Source organism: Saimiri boliviensis, chromosome 6 (assembly GCF_048565385.1).
Source record: "Saimiri boliviensis isolate mSaiBol1 chromosome 6, mSaiBol1.pri, whole genome shotgun sequence".
In the NCBI taxonomy this organism is placed as follows: domain Eukaryota; kingdom Metazoa; phylum Chordata; class Mammalia; order Primates; family Cebidae; genus Saimiri; species Saimiri boliviensis.
The window spans coordinates 133,109,339-133,127,758 of NC_133454.1; the positions used below are offsets into that span (position 1 = coordinate 133,109,339).

General features: G+C 59.6%; 2 protein-coding genes and 1 non-coding gene across 8 annotated transcripts; 1 reads left to right on the plus strand and 2 right to left on the minus strand.

Moving 5' to 3' along the window:
- Positions 1-3,779: 3,779 nt before the first annotated feature.
- Positions 3,780-6,405, minus strand: RPLP2 (ribosomal protein lateral stalk subunit P2). 3 transcript variants are annotated; one of them, XM_039470929.2, is made up of 5 exons: positions 6,307-6,405; positions 5,973-6,096; positions 4,913-4,961; positions 4,020-4,118; positions 3,780-3,893 (listed from the first exon to the last, which is right to left on the minus strand). In XM_039470929.2, exons 2-5 carry the CDS (start codon positions 6,093-6,095, stop codon positions 3,820-3,822), a joined length of 345 nt encoding a protein of 114 aa, XP_039326863.1. In that variant the 5' UTR covers position 6,096; positions 6,307-6,405; the 3' UTR covers positions 3,780-3,819. The 3 variants fall into 3 exon arrangements, with proteins under 3 accessions (XP_039326863.1, XP_039326862.1, XP_074257990.1); XM_039470928.2 differs by having other exon boundaries at positions 3,780-3,896; XM_074401889.1 differs by having other exon boundaries at positions 3,780-3,896; positions 6,283-6,383.
- On the minus strand, positions 4,745-4,876 carry LOC120364825 (small nucleolar RNA SNORA52). The gene has a single exon (XR_005579964.1). It is a non-coding gene; the product is annotated as a small nucleolar RNA SNORA52 (small nucleolar RNA).
- Positions 6,406-6,687: 282 nt separating the features above from the next.
- Positions 6,688-18,369, plus strand: PIDD1 (p53-induced death domain protein 1). 4 transcript variants are annotated; one of them, XM_074401882.1, is made up of 16 exons: positions 6,690-6,917; positions 12,148-12,547; positions 13,085-13,498; positions 13,751-13,960; positions 14,042-14,096; positions 14,373-14,574; positions 14,662-14,787; positions 14,973-15,152; positions 15,227-15,374; positions 15,472-15,607; positions 16,722-16,872; positions 16,948-17,071; positions 17,149-17,267; positions 17,343-17,456; positions 17,576-17,775; positions 17,991-18,369. In XM_074401882.1, exons 2-16 carry the CDS (start codon positions 12,223-12,225, stop codon positions 18,247-18,249), a joined length of 2,763 nt encoding a protein of 920 aa, XP_074257983.1. In that variant the 5' UTR covers positions 6,690-6,917; positions 12,148-12,222; the 3' UTR covers positions 18,250-18,369. The 4 variants fall into 4 exon arrangements, with proteins under 4 accessions (XP_039327096.1, XP_074257984.1, XP_074257985.1 ...); XM_039471162.2 differs by having other exon boundaries at positions 6,688-6,917; positions 17,149-17,456; XM_074401883.1 differs by lacking the exon at positions 17,991-18,369 and having other exon boundaries at positions 6,688-6,917; positions 17,149-17,218; positions 17,576-17,711.
- The last annotated feature ends 51 nt before the right edge of the window (positions 18,370-18,420 follow it).

The window sequence follows — 18,420 nt, forward strand, 5'->3', positions numbered from 1 at the left end:
CGTCTCTACTAAAAATACAAAAAATTAGCTGGGCATGGTGGCACGTGCCTGTAATCCCAGCTACTCAGGAGGCTGAGACAGGAGAATTGCCTGAACCCAGGAGGCGGAGGTTGCGGTGAGCCGAGATCGCGCCATTGCACTCCAGCCTGGGTAACAAGAGCGAAACTCCGTCTCAAAAAAAAAAAAAAAAAAAAAAAGAAAAGAAAAAGAAACCTTATCTCTACTAAATACAAAACATTAGCCAGGCATGGTGGCAGGTGCCTGTAACCTCAGCTACTTAGGAGGCTGAGGCAGAACAATCACTTGAACGCGGGAGGTGGAGGTTGCAGTGAGCTGAGGTTACACCATTGCACTCCAGCCTGGGTTAACAAGAGCGAAACACCATCTCAAAAATAAATAAATGAATTTTGTATATATATATATATATATATATATATATATATATACATACATACATACATGCACACGTAGGGCAGTCGCAGTGGCTCACGCTTATAATCCCACCACTTTGGGAGGCTGAGGCAGGCGGATCATTTGAGGCCAGGAGTTTGAGACCAACCTGGGCCACATGGTGAAACCTCATCTGTACTAAAAATACAAAAAATAGTTGGGTGTGGTGGTGCCTGCCTGTAATTCTAGCTACTTGAGAAACTGAGGCATGAGATTTGCTTGAACCTGGGAGGCAGAGGTTGCAGTGGGCAGAGATCGAGCCACTGCACTCTAGCCAGGCCGGGTGCGGTGGCTCACCCTGTCATCTGAGCACTTTGGGAGGCCGAGGTGGGTGGATCACCCGTCTCTATTAAAAACACAAAAACAGGCCGGGCACAGTGGCTCAAGCCTGTAATCCCAGCACTTTGGGAGGCCAAGGCGGGTGGATCACAAGGTCGAGAGATCGAGACCATCCTGGTCAACATGGTGAAACCCCATCTCTACTAAAAATACAAAAAATTAGCTGGGCGTGGTGGCGCGTGCCTGTAATCCCAGCTACTCAGGAGGCTGAGGCAGGAGAATTGCCTGAACCCGGGAGGCGGAGGTTGCGGTGAGCCGAGATAGCGCCATTGCACTCCAGCCTGGGTAACAAGAGCTAAATTCCATCTCAAAAAAACAAAAACAAAAACAAAAACAAACACAAAAACAATTTGCTGGGTGTGGTGGTGCACATCTGTAATCCCAGGTACAAAAATTAGCCAGCCGTGGTGAGCTCACCTGTTAATTACAGCTACTTGGGAGGTGGAGGTTGGAGCAAGACTCCATCTCAAAAAAAAAAAAAAAAGAAAAAGAAAACGTATCTCTGGAAAATATGTCATGATCTACGGGGGGAAAAAATTTTTTTTGAGACAGTTTCAGTCTTGTTACCCAGGCTGGAGAGCAATGGTGCAATCTTAGCTCACTGAAACCTCCATCTCCTGGGTTCAAGTGATTCTCCTGCCTCAGCTCCTGAGCAGCTGGAATTACAGGTGCCCACCACCATGCCCCGCTAATTTTTTTTCGAGACAGAGTCTCACGCTGTCAGCAGGCTGGAGTGCAATGTCGTGATTGGCTCACTGCAACCCCCAACTCCCTGGTTCGATTCTCCTGCCTCAGCCACTGAAGTAGCTGGGATTACAGGCACGCACTACCACGCCCAGCAAATTTTTGTATTTTCAGTAGAGGAGGGGTTTCACTATGTTGGCCAGGCTGGTCTAATCTCCTGATGTCGTGATCGGCCCACCTCGGACTCCGAAAGTGCTGGGATTACAGGCGTGAGCCACCGCGCCCGGCCCGAGATTTTTTTTTTTTTTTTTTTTTTTTTTTTTGAGATGGAGTTTCGCTCTTGTCACCCAGGCTGGAGTGCAATGGCGCGATCTCGGCTCACCGCAACCTCCGCCTCCTGGGCTCAGGCAATTCTCCTGCCTCAGCCTCCTGAGTAGCTGGGACTACAGGCACGCGCCACCATGCCCAGCTAATTTTTGTATTTTTAGTAGAGACGGGGTTTCACCATGTTGACCAGGATGGTCTCGATCTCTCGACCTCGTGATCTACCCGCCTCGGCCTCCCAAAGTGCTGGGATTACAGGCTTGAGCCACCGCGCCTGGCGATTTTTGTATTTTTAATGGACAGGGTTTTGGCATGCTAGCCAGGCTCGTCTTGATCCCCTGACCTTAGGTGATCCACCTGCCTGGGTCTCCCCAAGTGCTGGGAATACAGGCACCCCAGGAGATGGTCTGCCCTTCCACCTTGGGTTTGGGATCAGCAACTCATGGAGAAGGTCCTGAAATAGAAATGTTTTAAAAGTATTTTGGGGCTGGACATGGTGGCTCACACCTGTAATCCCAGCACTTTGGGAGGCTGAGATGGCAGATCACCTGAGGTCAGGAGTTCAAAACCTCACCTCTACTAAAAATACAAAAAACTAGCCGGGAGTGGTGGCAGGCACCTGTAATCCCAGCCACTTGGGAGGCTGAGGCAGGAGAATCTTGAATCTGGGAGGCGGAGGTTGCAGTGAGCCGAGACTGTGCCGTTGCCTTCCAGCCTGGACCACAAGAGTAAAACTTGACCTCAAAAAAAAAAAAAAAAAAAAAAAAGACATAAAAGGCATTTTGGGCCCCCCTCCATTTCAGGACCTTCTGTGGCTCCCTGGCTGCCCCCACATTCCCTCCCCTCTGGGGACTCTGCCTTCCTCCAGGCCTTGGCTCCCCATCTGAGGGAGGCTCCCCCAGCCACTCCAGCTGCCCTGTGTTAGATGCCACCTACCCTCCCAGAACTGAAGTCCTCACACAGCAGGTGGCCCCCACACCAAAGCCAGTCCACGGGCTGCTGCTCCCAAGGCCGGAGGAGAAAGGGCAGATCATCTCCTGGGGTGCCTACATTGCTGGGCAAAGACCCTGAGGCCCAGGAAAGTTTGTACGGAGTAGGGCCAGGAGGGCAGAGAGGCTGAGGGGACGGTGATGGCCTGTCCTTAGCCCCATATTCCAGGCCACAGCCCGTGGGGGGAGGGCAGGCCCACCCCAAAAGACTCCATTCAGTGGGCACATGGCTCTGTGGTCACGGCCCACAAAGCCTGAGCGCAGCAGCCCAGTAAGGCAGGGGTTGGCTGGTGAACAGGAGAAAAACAAGCCTCGAGGAGCGGAGTGATTGTGCAAGTTGCTCAGGGCATCATGGTAGAGCCATGACCCTGCAGGGAAGCCAGGGCCGCTGCCACCCCCACGCCAGGCTCACTTCCTGCATCCATTTGTGAAGCCAGGGGCTACCCTCCTGGCCTTGCCAGGCTGGGCACCAAGCCACATGAGGACAGAGCCCTGATTACCCAAACTCCGTTTCAGATCGGCTTCTCTGGCGGCAGTGTTTCTGCTGCTCGACCAGAGTGCAGTGGCACTATCGTGGCCCACTGTGACAGCAACCTCCTGGGCAAGTGACCCTTTCCCCTCGACTTCTCACACAGTTGGGGCTACAGGCCCACACCACCACGCTGGTTAGCTTGTTTTTTAGAGATGGTTGGTCTCAAATGCTTGCCTCAAGTGGCCTTCCCTCCTCGGCCTCCCAAGTGCTGGGATTATGAGCACAGGCTGTGCCCAGCCTGCTAGCCGTTTTCCAGGGGTACTCAGGAGCCCGGACACTGTTTAAGGCCCACAGGAGGGGCCCCCAGCAGCTGTGATGCCCAGACTCCCTGCTCATGCTCATCCTGCACCAGAGACCCTTCCCCAACACCGCGTGGCCCACGCTTCGGCCCCACACCTGCTGTCCGTGATGGGACCCTGTGCACAGGCGACCCTCGGACAAACTGCTCATGGGATACGGGAGAGATGTGTAAAAAGGCTTTATTTGCAGGGGAGCAGGAGTTTAATCAAAGAGGCCAAATCCCATGTCATCGTCTGACTCTTCAGACTCCTCCTTCTTCTCATCTTTCTTCTCCTCTGCTGTGGAAGAGAGCATGGTGAGTACTGCCTGGGTGCCAGGCCAGTCCCCGCAGCAGTGAAGACCCCATGACAGTGACAGTCTGACCCCTCGGCCCTCTGCCCACTCACCAGGCCCCCACTTACCGGCAGCGGGGGCGGAACCAGCAGCAGGAGCTGCAGAGCCTGGGGCAGCAGACACGGCCACAGCCCCACCGGCAGGCACGCTGGCAAGCTTGCCAATACCTACAGAAGGCAGAGAGAAGCTGAGATTAGAGCAGCTGCCCAGTCGGGGAGGCTGTTCCACAGAGAAGCTAGATAGCACCAGGCATGACAGTGTGCCCAACACACCTGAGCCCCACCACACGGTTCCAGTGCCTCCCGTTCTTCCAGAACCCTCCCTCCCCAGCCGCCCCTCAACGTTTACTGTCAGGGACTTCTCTTCCCCACCTGTCCTACCCAGGGAGGGACTCGCCTTCTAGGAGTCAGGTGACACTGCCCCCCTCCCTACTTTTGCCACCTCCACCCTCTGAGGTCCACTGGACAAACATGTTTAGAGGCAGGTAGGGCATGAGTATGCTACCCAGCGTCCAGATCTCTGGCCACAGCGATGTGCTCGTGGCTTGGCCCGTTTGCTGAGCTGGCCCTGTCCTGGTCATGTGCACGGAGAACAGCAACAGCTGTCCCAACAGCTCAGCTGATGTCAACAGAGAACCATCTGCCCAAGAGGCAAGAAGCCCGTGGTCATCGCTGGCACCTAGTCCCCACCCACAACCCCCTAAACGTGAATCCAGTTCTCCAGACACCAAGTTTTGGAGGAATCCTAGGAAATGGCCTCAGTGTGCCCCTGCTGCCTGCTCCTGTCGTGCCTGGCGTGTCTAGAAGCGCCCATGGTGAGCCCACGGGAGCCCTGCTCACTCCTCGGGGGAGGCTTCTAGGGTGCTCTGGTCCACAAGCGAAACCTGGCAGGCCACAGGCTGACCGGCAGGAATTAGGATGGACCCTGAAAACAAACCAACGTCTCCTCCAGAAAAACTCACCCTGGGCAATCACGTCCTCAATGTTCTTTCCGTTCAGCTCGCTGATGACCTGGAGAAGACAATCGCACAGCTGCAGCCCCGGCCTTACCGATCGCTTCTAGAGTCACAACAGGCCTGGGTACACCACGTGGGAATACGCCCTGGAGTTTCTAGGCCTGCACTGCCCTAAGGGAGCCACCAGCCTCACTGCTTAGGTGGTGCACCGAGAAATGGAATCCAGCGTTCTCAGACTCAGCGCTGAGAGGACACACACCATCTCACCGCTCTGTTAACTATTCACACCCACCTGAAACAGGGGCAAAATAAGGTGGCCCTGAAATTGGCTTTGACTTCGGGCTGGAGTGCACTGATGGGATCTCGGGCTCAAGTGATTCTTCCATCTTAGCCCGGGACTACAGGCATGAGCCACCACACGGGGCTCTGGGACTGCAGCGGCGTGATCACTACTCACTGCAGCCTGGACCTCCCAGGCTCAAATCATCCTCCAGCCTCGGCCTCCTGAACAGCTGGGACTACAGATGCGCACCACTGACTAGTTTTCTTTTTAACTTTTCGTGGAGGCCCGGTCTTGAGATGTTTTCCAGGTTAGTGTGGAACGCCTAAGCTCCAATAATCCACCCGCCTTGGCCTCCCGAAGCGCTGGGGTAGCCACGCACCAGGCCTGCCTGTTTCTTTAGCAATCTCATGCGTGCCACCTGTGCCGAACTTCCAACGCTCCTGAATCACGACCTTGCCTCGTGCGCACCTTGCTTGCTTTTTTTGTCCTTTAGAGACAGTCTTGCTCCATCACCCAGGCTGGAGTCTCCTGCCTCAGCCTACCAAGCAGCTGGGATTACAGGCGCCCACCACCACACCCGACTAACGTTTCTATCTTTAGTAGAGACGAGGGTTTCAGCACGTTGGCCAGGAGGGGCTCGAGCCCCTCCTGACCTCAGGTATCCGCCGCGTCCGCCCCCACCACCCGGCTTGCTTCTATACCCCAGAAATCACCAGCTGGCCGGGCACACGCCGCGCCGCGGACCCTGCAGCACGAGGCCGGCTCGGGCAGGACCGGCCGTACCTTGTTGAGCCGGTCGTCGTCCGCCTCGATGCCGACGCTGTCCAGGATCTTCTTGATGTCCTTGGCGCTCGGGGAAGGGTTACCCCCGAGGGCAGCCAGCAGGTAGGAGGCGACGTAGCGCATCCTGCGGCGGGCGGAGAGGGCGCGACGGCGGAGTTACCCCGCGGCCTCCTGCCTGCCCACCCCGGGGCCCCGGGGCGAGGCCGCGCGTGGCCCGGCCCGCAGGCCTCTGCCCCAGAAAAACCCCGCCCCGCGGCCCGCCGCCCACCCCGCGGCCCCGCGGCCCCGCATCCCCGGCCCCGGCCCGCACCCCGGGCCCGGCCGCCACACTCACGCGGCGGCGTCTGCAGCGGCGGCGGAGAGGCCTCACGCGTGCGACCTCGGCGGCGTCAGGGAGGAAAAGGAAGGCGCCGACGCAAGGGGGCGGGGGTAAACCGCTACCCAGAAGCCTCTGGGGCCCACGCGCGGCGACGCATGGGGCGCCTCAGAGTGACGTCACGAGGCGCTCAGCCAATGACGACGGCGGAGAAACCATTGACACCACCCCCCCTTTCCTTCCCCTCTCAGGCAGTTTCTGCGGCAAAGGGGAAGGGCAGTAGTTCCGGAACTGGCTGCTCTTATACTGTGGGGCGAATGTCCCGCAAAACTCGTGGCGCGATGGACCAAGCAAGCCCAAAGGGACGGCATCTGTCTTCAGTACCGGGGGCTCCCATCATGCCACACGACGCCTACACCTCCCAACATGCAGCGCGGCCGCCACGCCGGGGCCGTATCCTTTGCCCGCGAACCACAAGTCCCATGGTACACCGCTGCCGGAAGTGGCCTGCGCCACCGGCCTACGCGGAACGGCACGTGGGCCCGGGCAGAGGCTAAGCTCGCTGTGAGTCTTTGGTGGTTCCCCGGCCGCGGCGACCCGTTGTCCCATGTCCAGCCGGGCTCAGTGAGGTGAGCCAGCCGCCTCGGACTTAGCGACTGCGGCCCTGCGTGGGAGGCCGCCCCCGCCACGCGGGGCCAGGGCGTACTGCCGGAGGACGAGCGCGAGCCTTAGAGACCAGGACAATGTCGTGAGGCAGCGGCGCCCTCACGCACCCCTGGGAGGAGTGAGGTCCGAGTGGGCAGCCCCTGCGCCGGCCACTTCGGCCCAGAACTGACCTCGGTGTCCACGTGGACATCAGCGTATCAGGGTCCCTGCTACACCCTGGGGTCCTGGGAGGGAACAGGGTTGGCCCTGCCTCCTAAGAACTGGAGTTCGTGTGCGAGGACTCAGGAAGCGAATGAAGGAAGCGATCCGAGGGACAGGGACAGAGAGGGAATTGGTCTGGGCAGCCTGAGAAAGCTTCCACGAGGCAGTGTCCTTGAGCTAAAACATGAAAAGGAGCCGACCCTGCCAATATCCGGGGCAAGCACCGGACACTGGGGTCAGATGCGGATACCTGAGGTGTCACGCAGGCAGCGCCAGCTCGCGTGGGGCTCAAACAGCAGCGGGGTGTACATCAAGCACTGCAACTCGAACTTCACAGTTGCCTTAGTGGCCTCGTTACCTCTTTGTAGATGAGGAAGTTGGGTACAGAAAGGCTTTTCTTACTGAGGGTCACATCTGGGGTAAAGGCGGGAAACCACCTTGGGAACAATGGGACTTTTTGAATTTTTTAATTTTTGAGACTGGGCCCCATTCTGTCGCCCAGGCTGGAGTGCAGTGGGTCGATCACAGCTCACTGCAGCCTCAACTTCCTGGGCTCAGGTGGTCCTCCCACCTCAGCCACCACACCCGGCCACACATTTTTTGGTGTTATTGGTAGAGACGGGGTTGCCCAACATGGGCTCAAGTGATCCTCCCACCTGGGCCTCCTAAAGTGCTGGGATTATAGGTGTGAGCCACCATGCCTGGCCAGCATGGGACTTCTGTAATTACAAAGGGAAGCCATTCAGTGTCTTAAGCCAGTCCCTTCACATTGGTGTGCCACCGTCCATACCAATTTTTTTTTTTTTTTTTTTTTTTTTTTTGAGGAGTCTCACTATTGTCCAAGTTGGAGTGCAGTGGCGTGATCTTTGCTCATTGCAACCTCCGCCTCCGGGGTTCAAGCCATTTGCCTGCCTCAGCCTCCCTAGTAGCTGGGACTACAGGCATGTCTCACCACGCCTACCTGATTTTTATATTTTTAGTATAGACGGGGTTTCACCCTGTTGTCTAGTCTGGTCTTAAACTCCTGACCTCAGGTGATCCGCCCGCCTTAGCCTCCCAAAGTGCTGGAATAACAGGCACAATCCACTGTGCCTGTCCCCATCTCACTTTTTTTAAATTATCCCAAACAAACTCTGTACCCATTAAATTCCTATTCCCTGCTCCCCCAGCCCTTGATAACCACCATTCTACTTTCTGTTTCCATGATTCTGACAACAGTAATACCCCTCGCGTAAGACTGAAATCATACAGTATTTTGCTTTTTGTCTGGTCTCTTTCATTCAGCTTATTTTCAAATTTCAAGTATCTAGCTAAAAGGAAGTCCCTAAGTCTAACGTAAGTAGAGAAACGTTTACATGGGCCACGCTTGAGGACTGCGAGCTGGGAGCACAGATTCGGGTTGCTCAGAATTTACACTTGGATGAGCAGCAGTTTCAAGTCGATTTTTAGTTTCTATAATTTCAATTTTTTTTTTTTTTTTTTTTTTTTTTTTTGAGACAGGATCTTGCCATGTCATCCAGGCTGCTCTCCAACTCCTGACCTCAGGTGACCCACCCACCTTGGCCTCCCACAGTGCTGGGATTACAGCGTGTGCCACCGTGCCTGGCCTGTAATTTGATCTTTTGTAGAGATGGAGCCTTGATGTGTTTCTCAGGCTGGTCTCAAGCTTCTGGCCTCAAGCAGTCCTCTTGCCTCGGTGGCTCAAAGTGGTAGGATTACTGGTGTGAGCCACTGTGACCTACAAGTGGATTTTTTTTTTTTTTTTTTTTTTTTTTTTTTTTGCAGACGGGAGTCTCGATTTGTCACCCAGGCTGGAGTACAGTGGAGTGATCTGTGGTCTCAGCTCACTGCAACTTCCACCTCCCAGGTTCAAGTGATTGTTCTGCCTCAGCCTCCCCTGCAACTCAGGTACCTGGGATTACAGACATCCACTACCACACCTGGCTAATTTTTTTTTTTTTTGAGACGGAGTTTCACTCTTTTTGTTCAGGCTGGAGTGCGATGGCACAATCTCGGCTCACCACCACCTCCACCTCCCTGGTTCAGGGGATTCTCCTGCCTCAGCCTCACAAGTAGCTGGGATTATAGGAGTGCACCACCACACCCAGCTATTTTTGTATTTTTAGTAGAGACAGGGTTTCTCCATGTTGGTCAGTCTAGTCTTGAACTCCCAACCTCAGGTGATCCGTCACCTCGGCCTCCCAAAGTGCTGGGATTGCAGTGTGAGCCACCGCGCCCAGCTTGATTTTTGTATTTTTATTTTTTTATTTATTTATTATTTTATTTATTTATTTTTTTGAGACGGAGTTTCACTCTTGTTAAGGCTGGAGTGCAATGGCACGATCTCGGCTCACCGCAACCTCCTGGGTTCAGGCAATTCTCCTGCCTCAGCCTCCTGAGTAGCTGAAATTACAGGTGTGAGCCACCATCCCTGGCTAATTTTTGTATTTTTAGTAGAGACGGGGATTTGAGATGGGGTTTCACCATGGTGGCCAGGTTAATCTCGAGCTCTTTTTTTTTTTTTTTTTTTGAGACGGAGTTTCGCTCTTGTTACCCAGGCTGGAGTGCAATGGCGCGATCTCGGCTCACCGCAACCTCCGCCTCCTGGGTTCAACCAATTCTCCTGCCTCAGCCTCCTGAGTAGCTGGGATTACAGACACGCGCCATCATGCCCAGCTAACTTTTTTATTTTTAGTAGAGACGGGGTTTCACCATGTTGACCAGGATGGTGTCGATCTCTAGACCTCGTGATCCACCCGCCTCGGCCTCCCAAAGTGCTGAGACTACAGGCGTGAGCCACTGCGCCCGGCCCTGATGTCAAACTCAACTATAGGTGATCCACCCACCTCAGCCTCCCAAAGTGCTGGGATTACAGGTGTGAGCCTCTGTGCCCATCCTATTTTTAAATTTATCTTGTTAGAGGGAGTCTTGCTTTGTTGCCCAGGCTGGAGTGCAGTGGTGTGATCTCAGTTCACCACAGCCTCTGCCTCCCAGGTTCAAGTGATTCTCCTGCCTCAGCGTCTGAGCAGCTGGGACTACAGGTGTGCGCCTCCATACCTGGCTGGTTTTTCTCTTTAGCAGAGGCGGGGTTTCACCATGTTGGGCAGGCTTGTATTTAACTCCTTACCTCAGGTGATCCGCCCACCTCGGCCTCACAAAATGCTGAGATCACAGGCGTGAGCCACCGCGCCCGGCCTGTGGTTGGTTTTTAAAACGATCCCTCGCCGGGTGCGGTGGCTCAAGCCTGTAATCCCAGCACTTTGGGAGGCCGAGGCGGGTGGATCACGAGGTCGAGAGATCGAGACCATCCTGGTCAACATGGTGAAACCCCCGTCTCTACTAAAAATACAAAAAGTTAGCTGGGCATGGTGGCGCGTGCCTGTAATCCCAGCTACTCAGGAGGCTGAGGCAGGAGAATTGCCTGAGCCCGGGAGGCGGAGGTTGCGGTGAGCCGAGATCGCGCCATTGCACTCTAGCCTGGGTAACAAGAGCGAAACTCCGTCTCAAAAAAAACCAAACAAACAAACAAAAAAAAACGATCCCTCGGCACCTACGTGAAAGGGGCTGGTGGGCATGGAAGCAGGGGGGCCTGGCAGAGACCTGCGCATCCCAGAGGGATGGATGGTGGTAGCTGGGAAGTGGAAGGAAGAGGCTGTGCGACCTGAGTAAAGACGCAGGCGTCGCTGGTGCTGTCTGCTTCCTCGGAGCACGTGCGAGGGAGCCGGTGAATGAGGCGCACACCGGGGAGGCCGTGGTGGGGAGGGCGGGCGGAGCAGGTGTCGGGTTCCTGGCTTTGACACGCAGCAGCGACGGAGCCTCCTGCCCTGCCCGACTCAGGGAGGCGGCGCCGGGAGGATCACTGCGAGGGCTCCGGGCCCAGAGTGATCACGGCTCGAAGGAAGGGTCTGCGGGCCCAGAGGGGAGGTCCCGGCCGGCTTCCCGGAGGAGGAGGCCGGAGGGGCTGGTTGGGGGAGGGCACCGCAGGTATTCTGGCTTCTAGCCGGGGTGGGTGCGGGGCAGCGGCCAGAGTACCCCGGCCTGGGGTCTCACCGGGGCCCCGAGAACCTGGAAAACGGTGGGTTTCGCCGCGCGCCGCCGGCGTCGGGACGGACTAACGGGGAGCCGAGCGCAGCTGTGCGGGGGGCGCGGCAGGTGGACGGGTGGCGCCCGCGGCTCCTGGGCGGGAACGGGCGGACGGAAGGCGGGGCGGGGAGGGGCCCGGAGACCCCCGCTGTGGCCCCAGCCCGGCGCGGGAGCGCGTTCCGACGGGGCGGGGTCTACGGTCTCCGCCCGCCCAGAAACGCGCCGGCGGTTTTCCCCGCGCAGAGCGTTCACTGAGCAGCCCCGGTCTGCGCGCCGCCTGGAGCGCAGGTTCGCGCCTGCCCCGGCGGCGGCGGCGGCGGGGGACGTTTGCTGCAGGGAAGGGGGGGCCATTCCCATCCCCGACGCCATCTGAGCCGGCGGTGCGCGGCCACCACCCTCCTCAGCGGACCCAATTGGAAAGGGCGGACAGCATTGCTCCAGGGCTCATGAATTGGGGTCCCGGCCTCAGGCCCTCACCTTTGCACTGTCTATCCTTGACTTTCGGGGCGCAGTCACTCCCGCCGTAGAGGAGGGTCGTGGCCCACCTGGCAAAGCTGATGAAACCAGAGGGGGGTTCATTCCCAGCCCTGGGGGACAGCCTCGGTCACCTCACAGCTGCAGGCATCCGTGGGTCAGATTCCCGGGACCAGGACTGAAGCCTCCCTCCCTCCCTCCCTCTTTGCTGCTGACAGTGGGGCCTCCTGCCTGGTGCTGCTTTTCGCCCTGGCAGTCCCATTTCCCAACCCTGTTTCCAGTGATGCCCAGGCCTTGGGGATGCAGGGCGCCCACGAGATCTCCCCGACTCTCCAGCCCAGGCCCGGATGGCTCAAGAGCTCCCCACTCCAGCCAGAGTCCCTGTTTCCCCAAAGAGAGGAGGGCTCCCGCTCACCCCTCCCCTTGTCTCTGCAGCTTCCTCGGGCCCTGCCTGGACAGGCCTGCCTACGTGCTGGGACATGTCTGGCCTCCAAGGACGGTCGGTGGGTGATGTCTGCAGCAGTGGAGGGGCCAGAGCTGGAGGCAGTAGCAGCAGCCGCAGGAGATGCTTCAGAGGCTGCAGATGCAGAAGATGCTTCGGAGGCTGTGGATGGAGGGTCCAGGGCGCTGCGGTTCCTGGGTGGCAACCGGCTGAGCTTGGACCTGTCCCCCGGGGGCTGCCACCGCCTGCTTCACCTGTGTGTCCAGCAGCCCCTCCAGCTGCTGCAGGTGGAGTTCTTGCGTCTGAGCACTCACGAGGACCCTCAGCTGCTGGAGGCCACCCTGGCTCAGGTGCCTCAGAGCCTGTCCCGCCTCTGCTCCCTGGTCCTCAAAGGTGAGCCCCACCCATTCCCTGCTCTGTCTCCACCTTTCACTCTGCCCTGCCTCTGCTGCTTGGTCCTCAAAGGCAAACCCCAGTCCCAACCCCAGCTCCAGGCTGCCCCTTGTGGCCCCCCAGGTGTGAACTGTTCTGCTCTTGGCCCTCTCCAGCCCCACCCCCATCCTTGGTGACTCCTACCGCCCCCCTCCCCCCCCTCCCGCTGTGAGGCCGGCTGGGCCCTGACCCCAGACCACCAAGCCACCCCTCGGTGGTCTCTCGAAGACTGCAGTACAGTGAGTGGCGTGAGGGCTGGAGGGGTGTCTTGTGGGGAAGGTTGTGGGTGATGGTGTCAGCTGAGACGGCTGGTGGTCTCCATCCCTTCTTCCAGCTGCAGCAGCCTCTCCAGTGTTTTTGTCTGTCCCTGTCTGGCTGCGGTGGGGGTGGGGGTGGGAGGTCGGTGCCTCTCGAGCAGCTGTTTCTCTGGCTGGCAGGGTTGATCTGGGACCTGGGTCCCTGGCTCTGAGGGCCACATCCGCCTCCCCCCCTTCCCAGGAGGGCAACGCCGAGACACACTAGGTGCCTGCCTCCGGGGTGCCCTGACCACCCTGCCTGCTGGTCTGAGTGGCCTGGCCCATCTGGCCCACCTGGACCTGAGCTTCAACAGCCTGGAGACACTGCCGGCCTGTGTCCTGCGGATGCCAGGTCTGCGTGCCCTCTTGCTGTCCCACAACCGCCTCTCCGAGCTGCCTGAGGCTCTGGGGGCCCTCCCCGCCCTCACCTTCCTCTCCGTGACACACAACCGCCTACAGACGCTGCCCCCAGCTCTGGGGGCCCTGACCACCCTGCAGCGCCTCGATCTCTCTCAGAACCTTCTGGACACGCTGCCTCCTGAGATTGGAGGCCTGGGCAACCTCCTTGAGCTCAACCTGGCCTCTAACCGACTGCAGAGCCTCCCAGCCTCCCTGGGTGAGTAGCCGCCATGCCCTGGCACACCGACCCCATGGCAGGGGCCTCCGAACCCGCAGGCTGGGTCCATGGCTGCCCCTGTGAGTCCCTGCACCTCCCTGGGCTTTGAGACTTCCTGAGCGGCTCTGTGGGAGTTCTCTGAGCCCAGCTGTGGAGGAGAGTCTGACATGGCTGCTCTGGGGGGCGGCAGCAGGAGTGCCCCGGCGTCGTGGGCCACACTGGTACCGAGCCTAAGCCAGCACCTGCCCACAGCGGGGCTGCGGTCCTTGCGGCTCCTTGTCCTGCACAGCAACCTCCTGGGCTCTGTGCCAGCCAGCCTGGCCTGCCTCCCGTTCCTCACCCGGCTCGACCTGAGGGACAACCGGCTCCGGGACCTGCCCCCTGCGCTGCTGGACGCCCCCTTTGTGCGCCTGCAGGGGAACCCCCTGGGCGAGGCCTCGCCAGAAGCCCCGAGTTCCCCAGGTAGGCCTGGAGCTAGAGGGGCAGCCCTGGGACCGGACGCGGTCTCCTTAGTGTCCCAGCCACATGTCTGACCCTCCGCAGGGGCAGCCTTTGTTCCAGAAATGCCCAGACTCTTCCTGACCTCAGATTTGGACAGGTACGGGGCGGGGGTGAGGGGCTGCAGGGGTGTCTGTGGACAGGTACGGGGCGGGGGTGAGGGGCTGCAGGGGTGTCTGTGGACAGGTACGGGGCGGGGGTGAGGGGCTGCAGGGGTGTCTGTGGACAGGTACGGGGCGGGGGTGAGGGGCTGCAGGGGTGTCTGTCTGCCTGTCACCCTGGCGCCTCCGACGCCTCCTCCAGAGCTCCCAAGTCCAGGCTCCTGACACGTAGGCCCCTGTGGGTCTGACCCGACGCATGCTCCTCCCTCACTCAGCTTTCCTGTGACCCCTGGAGGCTGCTCCGTGACCCTGGCCTGTGGCGTCCGCCTGCAGTTCCCAGCGGGGGCCACCATCGCCCCCATCACCATCCGCTATCGGCTGTTGCTGCCAGAGCCGGGCCTCGTCCCCCTGGGCCCTCATGATGCCCTGCTCAGCTGTGTGCTGGAGCTGCAGCCCCACGGGGTGGCCTTCCAGCAGGCACGGTCAGGGTGTGGTGGGGGGTGGTGTGTGGGGCGGTGTGGACCCAGGCCTGGCCCCAGCCCTCACACCGCCCTTTCCTGGCAGGATGTGGGCCTGTGGCTGCTCTTCATGCCCCCACAGGCCCGGCGCTGCCGTGAGGTGGTGGTCAGGACCCGGAGTGACAGCAGCTGGAGTGACCTGGCGACCTTCCTGGAGGAAGAGGCACCCAAGGTGAGGGCCACCCGGGCCTGCCAGTGACGGGTGGGGAGCTGCTGCCCTGTGCCATGCAGCCCGCCCAGAGCCTCGCCCTGGCACCTTCCACCCCGCCCCGTCTATCCTGGATCCGGTCCCTCCATGTCCCTGGCTGGCCGTGCCTTGACCCCGGCTCCTCTGACTGTTCCCCTCGCCTGTCCCAGCGGCTCTGGGCTCACTGCCAGGTGCCCCACTTCTCCTGGTTCCTTGTGGTCTCCCGCCCTGTGTCCGACGCCTGCCTGGTGCCACCAGAGGGAACACTGCTGTGCTCCTCAGGTCATCCCGGGGTCAAGGTCATCTTCCCCGATGGGGCCACTGAGGAGCCTCGTCGAGTCTCCATGCAGGTACGGCCAGGGGAGCACCAGGGTGGCCGGCGGCACGGCCCACAGGCAGGTGCTCAGGGGCCCGTCCGCCGCAGGTGGTGCGCATGGCTGGCCGAGATCTGCGAGCCCTCCTGGGAGAGCCAGAGGCCGCGGCAAGCCCCCTGCTGTGCCTCTCACAGAGCGGCCCCCCAAGCTTCCTCCGGCCCGTCACCGTGCAGCTGCCTCTGCCCTCTGGTGTCACAGGTGAGAGGTGGCCGTGGGGCACACCTGGACCTGTGGCCATAGGGTGGAGGGGACCTCCGGCCAGGAGGCCTCAGCCTGCTGCCCCTCCCGTCCCCAGGCCTCAATCTGGACCGCTCCCGTCTGCACCTGTTGTACTGGGCCCCTCCTGCAGCCACCTGGGATGACATCACAGCTCAGGTGGTCCTGGAGCTCACCCACCTGTATGCACGCTTCCAGGTCACACACTTCTCCTGGTCAGTTGTAGGGCCACAGCCCCCCAGGGTCATGGGGTGTCCCTTGTGCTGTGTGGAGGCGCAGGACCCGAGAAATAAAGAGACAGGACACTGAAGGACTGGAGAAGAGCAGCTGGGCTCGGGGCCACACCACCTATGAGCGGAGACAGGCGAGGCCCCGAACGTCCAGGAGCGTCTGTATTTATTGGGTACCAGACGGGGAAGGGTCGTGAGTGAGGTCATCTTAAAAACAGTGATAGGATCAAGACAATCACAATAAACAATCGGTCCACCCATTAGGTCACCTGGGCAAGGAGGTGGGCCGTGCGCAGTGAAGAGTGCTCTGTGCAATATCCCTTGTCTAGGGGCGGGCTACTTCCAAGGAATTCTATAGAAGGATGCTCTTAAGTCAGCACAGTAGCAGAGCTGACCAGGTCCACAGCCACCTGCTGGCACCTTCCAGTGAGTTCTGTAGGAGGACACATTTGAGCCAGCCCAGTAACAAGAGCTGATAAAGTTCTTAGTCACCAAGGTGCGATTATCCGGAGAGGTTTTAGGCCCTCGGACGCTCGCGAGATTGCAGGTCTGAGGGCAGCCTTCCACAAGAACTGGACGCAAGGTCCTACAGCTCCTTTATCAGGAGGAGAGGCTCTTGCACCAAGCCTGCCACACAGCGGGTACCTTTACAATACCGAATGCTGCCGCCTGGGCCAGGTTCTTGCCCTGGTGTAACTGTTTTTCCCTTCACTCGTGCTCTGCACTGTGTCTGCTCTAGGCATTCCTCTGACTATGAGCAAGATACGCTTACATACGTATAGCTGTTTATCACTTAATTCATGCTCGGCTCTGTGTCTGCTCTAGGCATTCCCCTATGAACTAAGATGTAATTGTATATATGTAGAGAAATAACTGGGTAGTAAGATATTCCTCAGGCACTAATTGTCCCGACTGTAAATTAATACGTGATTGTATATAAAGGAAGTGACCGAGTAATAACTCCATAAACTAAGACATTCTTCAGGCACTAATCCTGCCGGGGGTCTGCTTAGCTCTCCTTCCTCGGCGCCCAGATCGGGGGTTGCCCACAGTCAGTGCTCCAGCCTCCTCAGCCCCCTCCCTCGCCCCGGCCCCCCAGGTACTGGCTCTGGTACACCACCAAGAACTGCGTGGGAGGCCTGGCTCGGAAGGCCTGGGAGCGGCTGCGGCTGCACCGGGTGAATCTCATCGCGCTGCAGCGACGCCGGGACCCCGAGCAGGTCCTGCTGCAGTGCCTGCCCCGAAACAAGGTGGGGACACGGGCTTGGGGGGCTCGGGGCGGTGGCTAGACGGCTGGGGTGCTGAGCTGCACGGCGTCCCTGCAGGTGGACGCCACCCTTCGGCGGCTGCTGGAGCGCTACCGGGGCCCAGAGCCCTCCGACACGGTGGAGATGTTCGAGGGCGAGGAGTTCTTCGCGGCCTTCGAGCGAGGCATTGACGTGGATGCTGGTAGGGCCTCCCCGTCCTGGAGAGGGAGCCCTGCTGTCCTCCCTGTGCCCCTGCTCAGCTCCCCCCCCATCCCCTAGACCGCCCTGACTGCGTGGAGGGCAGAATCTGCTTTGTCTTTTACTCACACCTGAAGAACGTGAAGGAGGTGTACGTGACCACCACCCTGGACCGGGAGGCTCAGGCTGTGCGGGGCCAGGTGGGCAAGGGGGCGGGCCCCCCAGGCTGCCCGGGCACAGGGCCAAGCTCTGAACCCCATTCGATGCCCCCTCAGGTGTCCTTCTACCGTGGCGCAGTGCCCGTGCAGGTACCCGAGGAGGCAGAGGCTGCCCGGCAGAGGAAGGGCACGGACGCCCTGTGGATGGCCACTCTGCCCATCAAGCTGCCGGTGGGACTGAGGGACAGTGGAGGGCTGGGGGCAGAGCCGAGACCCGGGGGTGGAGCCCAGGGGCACGTGGTGGAGTCTGGGGCCGAGCCCAGGGTTTTCTGCTGTTTCTCCTCCAACAGAGGCTTCGGGGGCCCGAAGTGCCACGGCGGGGGACTGGCCTCTCCTTGGCGCCCCTGAACCTGGGAGATGCTGAGACCGGCTTTCTGACGCAGAGCAACCTCCTGAGCGTGGCTGGGCGCCTGGGTCCGGACTGGCCGGCCGTGGCCCTGCAGCTGGGCATGTCCTACCGCGAGCTGCAGCGCATCCGGCACGAGTTCCGGTGAGGCTTCCACTGGGCACCTGGAGGGCCCGCCTGATGCAGACAGCAGTTTCTTCCAGGGGAGGTGGGGGAAGGGCAAACACCAGGCTGGGAAGGAACCCTCTGGCCGAGGTTGGCCCAGGCAGCAGGGAACTCCCCGACACTGCGAGGCAGAGCGTGGTGGGGGTACTGGGCAGGTGGGCAGGACTCCCTCTGCCCCCATCCTCTGCCCACAGGGATGACCTGGATGGGCAGATCCGTCACATGCTCTTCTCCTGGGCTGAGCGCCAGGTTGGGCAGCCAGGGGCTGTGGGGCTCCTGGTGCAGGCCCTGGAGCAGAGTGACCGGCAGGACGTGGCTGAAGAGGTCCGGGCAGTGCTGGAGCTTGGCCGCCGCAAGTACCAGGACAGCATCCAGCGCACAGGCTTGGCCCCCAAGGACCCGGGGGTGCCTGGCTCGTCGGCTCCACAGCCCTCAGAGCCTGCCCAGGCCTAGGCCCCACAGACTTCTGGCCGGCCTGGAGTTTTCCCAGCGGATGGGCAGAGCCCCCACCTTCAGGCCTCTCCAGTGTGTGGGGACAGGGTTCCCCATGGGCATCAAACCTGCACTGTTTGATTCGCTGTTTCAGAGCGTGATTGATTTGTTGGATGGAGAAAGCACTGGAGG